This window comes from Mastomys coucha, unplaced genomic scaffold (genome assembly GCF_008632895.1).
Source record: "Mastomys coucha isolate ucsf_1 unplaced genomic scaffold, UCSF_Mcou_1 pScaffold1, whole genome shotgun sequence".
Taxonomy (NCBI): Eukaryota; Metazoa; Chordata; class Mammalia; order Rodentia; family Muridae; genus Mastomys; species Mastomys coucha.
The window spans coordinates 78142609-78156423 of NW_022196891.1; the positions used below are offsets into that span (position 1 = coordinate 78142609).

The 13815-nt window shown below is 40.8% G+C and overlaps 1 protein-coding gene across 5 annotated transcripts in view; it reads right to left on the reverse strand.

Annotated features, from left to right (window-relative positions):
- Positions 1-272: 272 nt before the first annotated feature.
- The window catches only part of Wdr26 (WD repeat domain 26), a 39550-nt gene continuing 26007 nt past the window's right edge, over positions 273-13815 (reverse strand). For 2 of the 5 annotated variants that reach the window (XR_004109321.1, XR_004109316.1), the window contains exons 9-15: positions 11507-11626; positions 9540-9685; positions 9084-9162; positions 8028-8157; positions 5741-5926; positions 4928-5108; positions 273-2244 (exon numbers count right to left, since the gene is read on the reverse strand). Coding sequence is in view for 2 of the 5 variants with exons in the window: in XM_031336865.1 (XP_031192725.1) it covers positions 2219-2244; positions 5741-5926; positions 8028-8157; positions 9084-9162; positions 9540-9685; positions 11507-11626 (687 nt within the window). In the remaining 3 variants the exon portion in view is untranslated. Of the gene's footprint in view, positions 2267-4927; positions 5109-5740; positions 5927-8027; positions 8158-9083; positions 9163-9539; positions 9686-11506; positions 11627-13815 lie in introns of all 5 variants that reach the window. The other 3 variants (XM_031336865.1, XM_031336862.1, XR_004109317.1) reach the window with 2 other exon arrangements.

Consider the following 13815-nt stretch of genomic DNA (forward strand, 5'->3'; position numbering starts at 1 on the left):
CACAGTACTTCAGAAGCACTGTGAAAACTCGGATCTAGGTGCAGCTGGGCGGACTAGCAGAGTGGAAGAGCCAGACTGCAGGGACCATTATGTACATGACGTGTAGTACACTGTGACCACAGCTGTAAACAGCTGTGGAGAGCTCTGTGCCCACACAGTGTTAGTGATTGTTACTGAAGAGACTGGGGTGTATGGATTAATGGCTTCAGGCTCTATCAATCAAAGATGGTTTTAACTGCACTGAGGTAAAGAGGAGTTGCCACTTAGTTATATACAGTTATGAATGAAAACTTTTATTCAAGCTTAAAGTGAAAAGTAATTTTAGTCAAGAAAATGAAGTACCAGATAAACGGTAACATAGTACTTTAACTAAGAAGTATCAAAACAGGATTTCTCTGATTTTCTAAAGTGGTGGTCTCTGAAAAATGAAGCTTAAAGGAATCTTTTACATACCCATTTGAATTAATAACCTGCTGACTACGATCTGTCATCTCCTAACTATGGGCTTTGGGAGAATGAACACTGTCTTAAGGCCAAATGTGTTCCCTTCTCCCTCTTCCTGGCTCTTCCCTCCCTATGACCCCCACAGTGGAAAGCTCCCTCAGCACAAGCCTCTCTCTCCTCTCAGGATCCTGAGGGGGATGAGCATGGTGAATGCTATGGACTTGGCTCAGCCTCAAGGGCAAGTTGTATAAGATCTGTTTTTGTTCACCAGGATACATTGGGAGTAATGCCACTTCTCTTTCAAACAGCTGTGGTCACCCTGGTTATCCCCTACTGGAAAACATGGATTTCAAGGGAGACTGTTAGACCCAGCAATTATGAGGTTGAAAACACACCATGAGCATCAATCAGGCTTATGTTAGATATAGGGTCTTCAAAATGACAAGTCTTTTTTTTTTCCATAAAGGAAACATTCCCGTAAACTAAAAGGGGAGGGGGAGGGAAGGACCGTGCACAGCACCAGTTTGAATGAGGTTCATTATGGCAACATCTGAGAAGCTGAGAGGGACCTTCTTTGAATGAGTGTCCCTATGTGCTGGACATTAAGGGCAACTAGGAGAAATGCCTCAGGCTTTAGTTCCAGTTTACATACATGTTTGTAGCCTGCTGACTTCCTCTAAGATTCAACTACACTATAAATCCCAAGTCTATTTTCTCATGTCTACTTTTGCTAGATCACATTTTCCCCAAGTTCAGAAGAACCTGGAACAAGCTTTCTTGAAAACCTAGACTGATGCTGATCTCCCGTGTTGGTTTATTTATAAAATTTTCCTTTTGAATCTTGAATTTCTTCAGTATCAGGTACTGATGTCCCTCCGAGAATGAAATAAAAAGGGGAAACCTTTAAAGTCTCTCTCTGGCTTTCCTGGGCCGTGTCCCTCTGAACACTGTTTCTGACCATGCCATGTGTCACGTGGCACTCCAGAAGAGCATCAGTTACCCTGCACATCTCAGCCACAGAGGAAGGACACGGTTTTTAAGCTGGTTTAGATTCCAAATGTATACAAATGAAGTCACTTTAATCCTATAAATACTTCTTAATTTATTTTTAAAAAATTGTGCTGTTAACCCTTTTACGGGGCAACAAGCTATGTGAAAAGTACAAAACTTTTTGTCAAATGTAATATTGAGAGTGCTTTTGACATAGTTCACTGGTTTATCATCTGATCAGTATATACTGCGCAACGGGCAAGGCTAGAATCCATGAACCAAGCTGCAAAGATCTCAAGCTAAATAAGGCGGGAAGATTTGGAGAAACAAAAGGAAATTCTTTCCTGTCCAATGGACACTCTTCAGACTAATGAGCTCTTGCTATCAAGCCTTCTACACTGTTAAATAAAGTTTCCAAACAAGCATTTGAACTTCATTACACAGAAGAGCAACAAGAATGGTGTCCCACCAGACAAAAGGCAGGAGGGAAAAAATATATATACTGAGTTCAATGGGTAAGCCTGAATGTAGCACAGTCCTTCACAACCGATGGGGAATAATTCAACATGGTGTCCAACAACGTTCTAAGACGTGCTTCATCAACTGGTTACTATGAAGCAAGGTGTAAATGTTTGGCCCCAATCGGGCTTCAAAATGGTTCTTTTTTTTTTCATGACGAGCATGTCTGTCCAGCTATCAATCATGTTTGTTTGCACCAAATCCCAAGCCATTAAAATACGACTAATTTTAAGTTAAACAGAAGTCGTCTGCTCCAAATTCGCCATCAACTATCCATGCTACTGCATTCCTCTGAATGAAGACCAGATGAAATGTGCAGAGAAAAAGAGAAAAAGATACCAGTTAGACAGTTTCAAAATCAATATCAAGAAATAACAATAGATTAAGTAACAATGAGCAAATTATTGATACTTTTATAATCATTGAACAATAGTGTCTTTCCCAGGTTTTAGGTCATACATTAAATTGTAACCTTGTGACTATTTTGAATAAGGGACAAAAAGGAATGAGTAATTACAATTTCCCATTTCTGCGTTATCATTAGGGAAGGGGCTGGGTTGAGACAGCCTCTCACTGTGTAGCTTTGGCTAGCCTGGCACTCACTAGGTGAGTGAACCAGAATTGTCTTGAACTTGAAGAGATAGATCTTGCCTCCTGAGTGCTAGGGATTAAAGGTATGCATAATTTTGCCTGACAGATTTCCTATTTTTAAAATTAAGTTTGAAATAATTAAAATAAGAAAAATTTTGCAGCTGGGCCTTTAATCCCAGCACTTGGGAGGCAGAGGTAGGAGGATTTCTGAATTCGAGGCCAGCCTGATCTACAGAGTGAGTTCCAGGACAGCCAGAGCTACACAGAGGAAACCCTGTCTCAAAAAACCAAAAAGTAAAAAAATTTTTTGCTAGTTTACAACAAAAAAGATGGAGAGAAAACTCTGGCAGTATGAGGCGGGCTGTACATTCCCACTGTGTACTCAACTCCTTCAGCTGTTCCAAGTCGACCATAGCAGAGCTCCATTTGGGAAAAGTGTATGTGTGATGTTTTTTATGCTAAAGTTCCCATACAATAGGATAAGCGCATCTAGAATATCTGTTTCAGTGTACTCACAGCTTGCACAGTACCAACAACCTTAGACCAGCTTCTCAATCTAGGAGCAAGCACACAGTCTCATAAAAACAAAACGACTCCTCTGGTCTGGGGATTGGCCAATTTTATACCACTTCAATATAAATGCAACCACAGCACATGCTATGTCTAGTATATTTTATTTCTAGCATGTTTCATTCAGCCTACTGATTTCTAGGTTAATACCCCGTCTGTTCATAGCATGTGTAAATACTTCATCCTACTCCATTTTATAACCCCCTAAAACACAAACAAAAATCAGAAGTAACCAGTTTTGTAACTTAACACAAAAGAGCAGCAACTTCTCTTTTAAAAAAAACAAACAAACAAAAACTGTTGGGCTAGGAGCTACAATGATAGATCAGCAGTTAAGAACAATGGCTGTCCTCAAAGAGGACCATGGTTTGATTCCTAGCATGTACATGGTGGGTTTGGAAAGCCTCTAACTCCAGGGAGGCAGATGGCCTCTTCTGGCCTCTGGAAAACACATATAACACAAAGAAGTTAAGAAGTTTAAGAAGTTCCTGGGCTAATAAGATGGCACCATGGGAAAAAGTACTTGTTGCTGAGCTTAAAAGGCCTATATTCAATCAACAGAATCCACGTGGGGGAAGGAAACTAAGTCTAGCAAGCTGTCCATTGACCGCAGCACAGGAAGTGCACCCAGCTCCTCCTGCACAGGTTAATAAATGTACAAACCTTTAGTATTTAATGACATATAGTACCAGATGCCACCCTCTTTTAATATTACCTTTAATCCACTTATACTTTCAAATTCCTATTCTAAACAGGTACAATTTAATCAAAAAATGATGTTATTGTGTGGGGGAAGGAAGACTGCAGACAGTACCCCAAAAGTAGTCTTTTCCTATTTCCCCCACTAAAACAAGATTTCTTTGTGTAACCCTGGCTGTCTTAGAACTCTGTCAGTAGACCAGGCTGGCCTCGAACTCAAAGATCTGCTCGCATCTGCTGCTGCTGGGATTAAAGGCATGTGTCACCGCCACCTAGCCACAGTCCACAGTCCACAGGCCACATTTGTACAGTCAGATCTGTGTTGGTGCAGCATAATGCAAGGTGCTGAGCTGGGCCTCATCTTACAACTGAGCCACACCCACTGAGGTGAATTATCACATTAACTAAAGTACTGGAGTACAAAGTGCAACCCTTAGCGCACTGTGGGGCAACCGCTCTCAGGAGCTGCGGCTGCTGCTGCATGACCAGTACTTTCCTATTCTTCCAGTCACATTCTGAATGACTAACAAAAAACTACAGAACAGGCTCTGCGAGAGTGGGCCTTTGCAGGACCTAGGACCCAGGCAGGACAGGCAACAGTGAATACCTCTAGAAGGCGCCCCCCTAGTCCCAGCAACCTTACTTGTACGGCTCACATGCTTTCACTCTCATTTCTGGGTGCATTTTTTTGGTTTTGGTTTTTTGAGACAGGGTTCTCTGAGTAGACAGGGATGGCCTCAAACTAAGAGATACTCCTGTGCCACTACCGCCCCAGCTTCATCTCTCTATTTATATATTAAAAAAAAGCTAACTTCTCTCCAGTGGAAATTATTAGTTAAAACTTAGACATTTTTCTTACTGAACTATTTAGGTGAGAGGCTGGAGAGATGGCTTCAGACATTCAGAGTATTTGTTACTCTAGCAGAGGACTGGCATTCGGGTCCCAGCATGCATATCAGGTAGCATGGGCACACAGACGCACGCACGCACGAGAAAAACAAACCAACCACCAATGGTATAGGTGGGACACACTGAACACAACAATCCGGAAGTCATTTCCTTCCAAACAAGACACTTTTTACTTGTTCTCTTTGAGGAAAAAGAAGATATTTACATAAAATTTATTACTTCTCTCTAGTACTATTATATTTAATCAAGAATTTGTCCTCATCTGTTAGCTTTATGACTTTCTTCATCTTCAAGTACCAAGGTGGTGGGGAACCTTCCAGACCTAGATCTGCCGAAATGGCAGCGTTCAACAAGTTAACGAGCTCTGCCATATTTTGGTTCCTTCCCTATAAAATGAAAATAAAAATGTTTCTCTTACAAGACCATGAACATATGTGAGAGCAAATACTTGGCACAAAGGCAGCACAGAGAGTTTTACCTTCTTTCCCTCACCATGAGACAGTTCATGTTAGTATAGCACATTCTATACAGTGCTAAGATATTAAGACAATCCCAAAATGATGATCATTAAAACTCAAGATTCTCAAGTCTTATATATTTGTTAGTTCTTAGATGTATATAAAATTTCCTGTAATATCACGTTTACATAGCAGAACAAAACAACATGTTAATAGATTTGTATGTGCATGCAAGGAGGTGGTAAGACATGTGGAGGTCAGAGGACAACCTTCCAGTTCAAGACAAAGTCTCAAGTTGCTGCTGCAGGTGCCCGACAGCCCCTGGAGGCTGTCCTGTGTCCACCTCCCACATCCCACAAAAGCACAGGGATCTTCTAGCTCAGGTTCTTCACTGTCTCTCCAAGAACAATAAAATCTAATCCTACATTTCTTAAATTCTTTCTATAAAGTGCGACAGGTAGAAAAAAAAAAAACTATTCCATGTTTAAAGCGCTATGCAAGTGTGCTATTAACTCCGAGCAATGTTTCATCTAGAAAGAACAGGGACTGCATGGCCTTACCTTCAATATTCTGGTGGTCTATGAAAGGCGCTGGTCCCCATATTCTAACAGTGCCATCGTCTGAGGCACTGGCCATCATGGATGGAATCTGTGGGTTCCAGCTAACACAATTTACTGTGCGCGTGTGCCCCGTGAGCTCCGCAATTGGCAGTTCACTACGTTTGTGCCAGATGTAAACCTTGTGATCTAAATGTACAGCAATTCAGAGAAATGTTAGAAAGCTGTGTTACTAACAAAATCACTAAGCACAAGTTACTATTTACTACACACAGATGAGGATTCTTCAATATTACAATTTACAAAGAGAAAAAAATATGGATAGTTTAATAAATTAATTTTGTGAAAGCCATGTTACCTTTTTCCTGTTCAAGCTCCAAAATCACAAAAACATTTGTAAGAGTTGTCCATATGTGACTAATAAATAATTACAATCTGGGGCAAGATGGTTAAGAAGGTTTACTGTCCTCAGAGATGGCCAGAGTTCAATTAGTTCCCACACACCTACGAAAGGTGACTTCTCTGCAGGTACCCACACTCACATTCATATGTGCACACACACATAAACAGATAATAGCATTTTTTAACAGAAAAACTCTAATTACAATGAAGGTATATGATCTTCAGAACAAAGTACAGAACAGAGACGATAATACATTCTATGGAGACCTTAGGTGACAGAAAAAAACAAGGTATCCAAACTGAAAACCAGCAACAACTGGGAATACTTGGTGTAATTAAAGCATCTCCATGCCATGAGGTGGGCACCAGGCTTCTTCCACACTGTATAGATGGTTCTTACAGTCTAAATGCAGCTAGCCTCTTAACTGTAGCAAGCCTATTTAGGGATTACCTTACTTAGAGCTGTACCTTATGTGTAGTTTCTAGAAGATGCTAATCTCATGAAGAGACCATAAAAAGAATTAAATCCACTACACCTTAGTGATAAGCTAATTATATGACGATGGCTCTAATCAGAGAGCAGAACTCAAGGATAAACCAACTTTAGTATGACAGTCTATTGGTGAATCAAGGGGCCAGTGTGGAAATCTGTGAATGAGTGCTAAGACTCAGGGCACATACTACCATACCTGGTGCTTTGCTATATTTCCATGAAAAAGCACAGGTTTGAAAAATGTAACTACAGATATACATCTCTGCTTCCAGAGTTCAAGGGGAATATTTGCTGACAAGGCGGCAAAAGCAGGATCTCTAGCCATCAAGGTCAGAGCTAAGCATGGTTTATGATGACTGTGTTTTGTGTGCTGCATCAATCTGGAAAACCTATCGCCTATGTAAGACAGTTGTGTCTTTTTTTTGCCCCCCTAGGTAGCAGTCTCATGTAACCTAAACAGATTTCCAACTTACTATGTTGCAGAAGATGACCTTGAACTTCTGATCCTCTTGCCTGTTTCTCTAGAGCCGTGATTACTGGTATGAGCAACCATGTATGGCTCGTGTGTGAGGGACTGAACGCAGAACTTTGTATGCTGGCAGGTACAATACCAACTGAGCCATTCTACAGTTCCTAGGTTTTCTATATATTGTTGGCTTTTGGGGGGTGTGGATGTGTTCTCTGTGTAGCCCTGGCTATTCTGAAACTCAAGAGATCTGCCTAGCTCTGCCTCCACTATCAGAGATTCAAGGCTTGTGTTGTGTCAACCCGACCAGCAAAGCTGATTGTTACAAACTTTTGAAAACTCTCAGTCCCATGAAAGAACAAGTATAATGATTTAAATAAATCTTAATTTGATTTAACATCTAACCCAGTTCTTGAGGCCCTGGGTTCCATCACCAATAATACAAAGGAAAATAAAGAATCAAACATAACAACAAAACTAAGGACTCAAGCCATTCTCCAAAAGGTAACAAAACATTAAGAACGGGGCTGGAGAGATGGCTCAGAGGTTAAGAGCACTGATTGCTCTTCCAGAGGTCCTGAGTTCAATTCCCAGCAACCACATAGTGGCTCACAACCATGCAATAGGATCTGATGCCCTCTTCTGGTCTGTCTGAAGACAGCAACAGTGTATAAATAAATAAATTTAAAAAACAAAAACAACAACAACAACAACAAAAAAACAACAACGGTGTCCTACAAACACTAAGCCGGGCGGTGATGGCGCACACCTTTAATCCCAGCACTTGGGAGGCAGAGGCAGGTGGATTTCTGAGTTCGAGGCCAGCCTGGTCTACAGAGTGAGTTCCAGGACAGCCAGGGCTATACGGAGAAACCCTGTCTCGAAAAAACAAAAAAACAAAAAAACTTGCTGAGACAGGAGTACTTTACCTTCACTGCCGCTGGCGATGAAGTCTTCATTATGGCCTCCAAAGCACGAATGAATTGTATAAAACCCTTGGGTAACACCTTGGTACTTCCTTACTAAAACTCTGTCTTGCAAGTCCCACAAATGAACTCCCTGCAGGGAAAAAAAGCTTCTGTTGGTATTTTCTGAGTCAGGGCCTCACTCTATAGCCCTAGCAGGTTTGTCTGTCCAGGGGGAGGGGGGGAACGACAGACTTTTTTTTTTTTTTAAAGTGAATCTCATTGTATGCCCCAGGTCCCCCGGAACTGGAAATCCTTTTCCCCCCAACTCCCTTTTTTTTTTTTTTAAAAATACAAGAGTTTCTCTGTATAGCCCTGGAACTCAGTCTGTAGAATGGGCTGGCCTCAGACTCAACAGATCCACCTACCTCTGCTGCCCTGATGCTGGGATTACAGGCATTCAGCACTATACCTCCCCCTGCCACCCCACCTGAGTACAGGCACACACAGCATCACTGAGCTTAGCAGTTTGTTTTGTTTTTAAGGAACTATCTAGCTCAACGATTCTATAGCTTCCTAACCCGGGTACTGTTTCATGGTGTGCTGATCCTAACCATAACATTATTTTGTTGCTACTCATAACTGCAATTTTGTTACTGCTATGAATCTTACTGTAAACATCTGATATGCAGGCTATCTGCTAGGTGACCCCATGAAGAGGTCATTCCAGCCAGAGAGAGGCTGTAACGCACAGGCTGTAACCCCTGAGCTAGCCCAGCTGCTTGGAGCTGCTATGCACACCAGGCTGCTCTTAAATTCCTTAGAGATCAGGCACTTCTGGGATGTAAGCTGTGGTCTACCACATCCAGTCTCAACAGAATTAACAGTAATCGTGAATATTCCTTTCCTATTGGAGCATTGTCATTTTCTATTTGTCAAAAATGTCAGTATTTCAACTAACTTATTCCTGATCCCTACACATTTAAGCACTAAACACAGATAATTAACACTTATAACTAAAACAACAAAAGCAAATTTTCACTAAAACAAAAATTTTTAAATGTTGTTAAAAAAACATACCTGAGTTGCTACATTTAACAAAGCTAATCGGCCATTTTTTGAAATAGTAAATGACATAATAGGATGATCTTCTTGTACTCTGTAATCAGAAATAATTTATCAGCAAATGAAGAGTTAAGAATTTCAAACTATATTATAGCTTAAATATTTTGTCATATGTATGTCCATCAGAATGAGTTAACACGGACTTCCTAAATGCCAATTCAGATTACCAATCAAAATAAAAAAACAAACAAAAAACTGCTTTTCTAAAAAAGCCCAAATATACATTTTGGTATAAATTAAAGCATTTCTTTCTCTTCCCTTCCTCCCTCTCTCTTTTCAAGACAGAGTTTTTCTGTGTAGTCCTGGCTGCTCTGAAACTCACAGATCTGCCTGTCCCTACCTCCCAAGTCCTAGGATTAAAGCCGCGTGCCACCACTACGCCTGTTCTAATGGAAACCAAGTAATAGTTACATGTTTCTATCTGTCAGGTCCTCAAAGTTGTAGCCCCGGACTCTCTGGTGCGTGTCCGAAGCCAGCACAGTCTTGCCGTCACTCAAGCACCACAGGCATTGCACTCGCACTCCTTCCCAGGAGTCCAGAAGATTGCCGTCCAGGTCCTAGCAGAAAAATAGAAAAAACAAAACAACAAAGCACTCAGAAAGGCCTGGCAGTGCTTTCTGAGAACAACCTGGTTAGGACCTGAGCGAGGAGAGTTTGACTCCAGGTCTATTCTGTAACACCACGACATGCAGCCCTGAGACGTGAAAAAGGAAAACTAACAATAATAGCTTGCAATGCGAACATGAACAGTGATGCATCCCGTAAGCTTCACTTGCTAGACAGTAGCGAGTCTCAAAGCTATCCAGGGATCCTGGAAGGCCAGTGAGCTGCCCTTCAAGTATAGTGCATGACCTACCCAGAAGGAAAGGAGGCTGTCACATAGCCTATTAACATCTGTTTTATTCACAAAGATCAACTACAACTACGAGTCTTTCTAAACACCTAACTAAAGTGATGCAGTGAGGAAAAAAAATTAAAAATAATACTCTGAAAACCCGTGAGACTCACGTGAGGCAGTGATGTGACTGACAGATGGAGCCTGCGCTGCACAAGGACACTTCACTCAGCGTGTCACAGGACAATTTACCTTAGCTTAATTAAATAATTTACTAGGCTGGCATGGTATTGCATGCCTTTAATTCCAGTATTGTGTAGGCAGATGGAGGAGGCTCGTGGTGAATCTGGAGATGGTCTGGTCTGCACAGGGAGTGTTAGAGTAGCACACGGTCAATGCTGCGCTACCCGTTCAGCCTGGTATTACTTTTATCCTTCAGATATTTCTATTCTGTCTATTCATCAAAATCAGCATTCTTGTGGGTTTGTGGTTGTTCCACACAAGGTCTCATAAATCCCAGGCTGACCATGCAGCTGAGGAGGACTTAAACTTAGGATCCTACTGTTGCTCTTTCCCAAGTGCTAGAACTGCAGTATATGCTGCCATTTCCAGCTTTACTGGGTCCTGGCAAGCCAACTCAGAGCTCTGTATATGTTAGCCACACACTCCATAAATGAAGCTACATCTCCATCCAACAAATATTGTTTATTATTCCATGAGATGAGGTCTCTCACTTTATAGTCTGGGTTGGCATCTAATTCACTACAGCCCAGGCTATCCTTTAACTCTGCAAATTTCCCATCTCAATCTCCCAAGTGCAGAGATTACAGATATGGGCCACCATGTCTGGCTAGTAATGTTCTGAGGTCTAAACCCACTCAGAAAAAAAAATATTGCTGAAATTTTCAATCCTATAAATTCAGTACCTTTGTTTTTGAGACAGAGTCTACAAAGTCCTGACTGACCTAGAACTCAAGAGATCCATCTACTTCTGCCTCCCAAATACCAGGAGTATAGCTAATTCTACACTTTTCATGAATACCTGAAATAGTTTTTAAAAATATGAGGAAAGAGGGCTGGAGAGATGCCTCAATGGTTAAGAGCACTGACTGCTCTTCCAGAGGTCCTGAGTTCAATTCCCAGCAACCACATGGTGGATCACATCCACCTGTAATGGAATCTGACGCCCTCTTCTGGTGTGTCTGAAGACAGCTACAGTGTACTTGTATATAATAAATAAATACATCTTTAAAAAATATGAAGAAAGAAAAGTAACAAATATTTTATTAAATACTCATTTAAGAGGAAGGTAAAATAGGTTTTCATATAATGCGTCAAGTGAATCCATTTTTATTTTATTTTTTCTTTTTGAGATGTCTTGGCTGTAAAACTCACGAACCCTGTCCACCTCCACCTTTCAAGTGCTGTGCTTGATACCATGGCTGCCATTCCTGGCAAGTATACATTTAAAAAATCATTAAAAACAAACATTCCATTTACTTTTAAATAGTCAGACACTGACAGGGAGGCACTTAATACTTACACACTGGTAGAACTGACCACGCTGACCTCCCGTCACAAAGCGTTTCCCGTCTGGATTCCAGGCCACACTGGTCAAACTGTCTTCATGAGATTGGCTCATTTTTGTTCTCAATTCTCCCGTCTACAAGGAAATCAAACTGTGGATAAGATGTTTGAGATTTGTGTCTAAGGGGTAGACGTAAAGAGAGAAAAAGACTGGAAAGGAAGGGGAAGAAGAAGAGGAGGGGGAGAAAGGAGAGGAGGGTAGACTCAAGGATTTTCCTGATCAGACTACAGCACTAAAAGATATGAGATAAGCTTTAATAAATTTTAATAAACTTTTCATCTTAAAAGAATTATAGCCAGGCACTGGTGGCGCACGCCTTCAATCCCAGCGCTTGGGAGGCAGAGGCAGGAGGCAGATTTCTGAGTTCCAGGCCAGCCTGGTCTACAGAGTGAGTTCTAGGACAGCCAGGGATACACAGAGAATCCCTGTCTCAAAAAAACAAAAAAACAAAACAGAAAAGATCATATATATAAACAACAATTTTTCACAATCAAGACAATGAAAATCCCAAAGTCACACACTTAAATCCTTCTGATCTCCCACCTCAGTCCAAAATTCTTTATGACTTTTATCCTGAAACTATATTAATGCAACTAGCAATTCTTTAAGAAGACAATTAGTGGGTAGTAAAACTATGCCCTTAAAATATGCTAAGGGCAATTTTAGTTACTAAATTTCATAATCAAATTTTCAACAATGTAGCAGGGAAGATAGGAAAAGACGACTACTTTTTTGTAGTACATAATTTTATTTCAATATAAAGCAGAACAAAGAACAAACTTCTGCACTGTCAGCCCTCTACGGTGCTTCCACCTAAGCAAACCTGTTTAGTGCTCACAGCTCAGGCATGCTTTTCTTACATGTTCTAAATTATTCCACTCAGGGGACAGTACACACACCATCTAATCTAGTCGTGTTCCATTTTGTTCAGGGATTAGAAACAGGATCTGAGAGGGAAGCCTACCTTTGGAATATAAAAAGGACATGGGCACAAGTGTCCTGTGAGGAATGGGAACTCAGAGGGAAAGAGGGAAAACAGAGGGTGTGGTCTGGGATGGGCAAAGAATAAAGGCACGAGAGGCACGCAATAGAAAATGTGGTGTCTCCCTTACATGAGAGGAACCAAGAGACAAAAAAATAAAAAAACCCAATTCGACATCTAAATCTTTCCCTTAACTGTTCCCTATCCTCAGCTATTCAACTGCTGCTTTAGTCACCTGACCAAAACAGTTTAAAAAGTTTAAATACAAAAGGTACCTAAATCTTGAGTATATACTATTCTTTTACATGTTTGCTTATTTATTTTGTGTATATGAGTGCTCTATCTGCATATACACTTGAGCATCAGAAGAGGGCATCAGATCCCATTATAAGTGGTTGTGAGCCAACAGGTGGTTGCTGGGAATTAAACTCAGGACTACTGAAAAAGCAGTCAGTGCTTTTAACCACTAAGTCATCTCTTCAGTCCATTGAGTGTAACAAATACATTAAAACAGTAAGATCTGGGGTAGAAATATTTTCCTTCTGCTATGCACAGACATAAGGTCATTTCATTAGAAACCTATGGTAAACACAAGCAGTTTGTGGACTTCTCTTGTTTTGGTATTTATTTATTCATTCATTCATCCATCCATCCATTTGGATTTTCTTTTCTTTTCTTTTTCTTTTCTTTTTTTTTTTTTTTTTTTTTTTTTTTTTTGGTTTTATGAGACAGGGTTTCTCTATGTAGCCCTGGCTGTCCTGGAACTCACTCTGTAGACCAGGCTGGCCTCGAACTCAGAAATCCACCTGCTTCTGTTTCCCAAGTGCTGGGATTGAAGGTGTGCGCCACCACTGCCAGGCTCAAGTTCTACTTTTATACTCAAACCATAGATTATCATTTTTACTCAAGAGTTTAAATTTTGAATATGGGGTTCCAAAAACATGTAAAACAGAATGAATCTAATGCCAAGTTTTTCTAAGATAGTATCATAAACTAAATTTTAAGTTAGAAAAAGTAATATAAAAGTATGTTCCTAGATCATTCTTTAGTGGCACTAAGCTAGCTCAGACTAGGCCAAGAGAGGGTGTGCTTGCCATCAAAATAGGAAATTATACTTAAGCCGGGCAGTGGTGGTGCACGCCTTCAATCCCAGCACTTGGGAGGCAGAGGCAGGTGGATTTCTGAGTTCGATGCCAGCCTGGTCTACAGAGTGAGTTCCAAGACAGCCAGGGATACACAGAGAAACCCCGTCTCAAAAAACCAAAGGAAACAAAAAGAAATT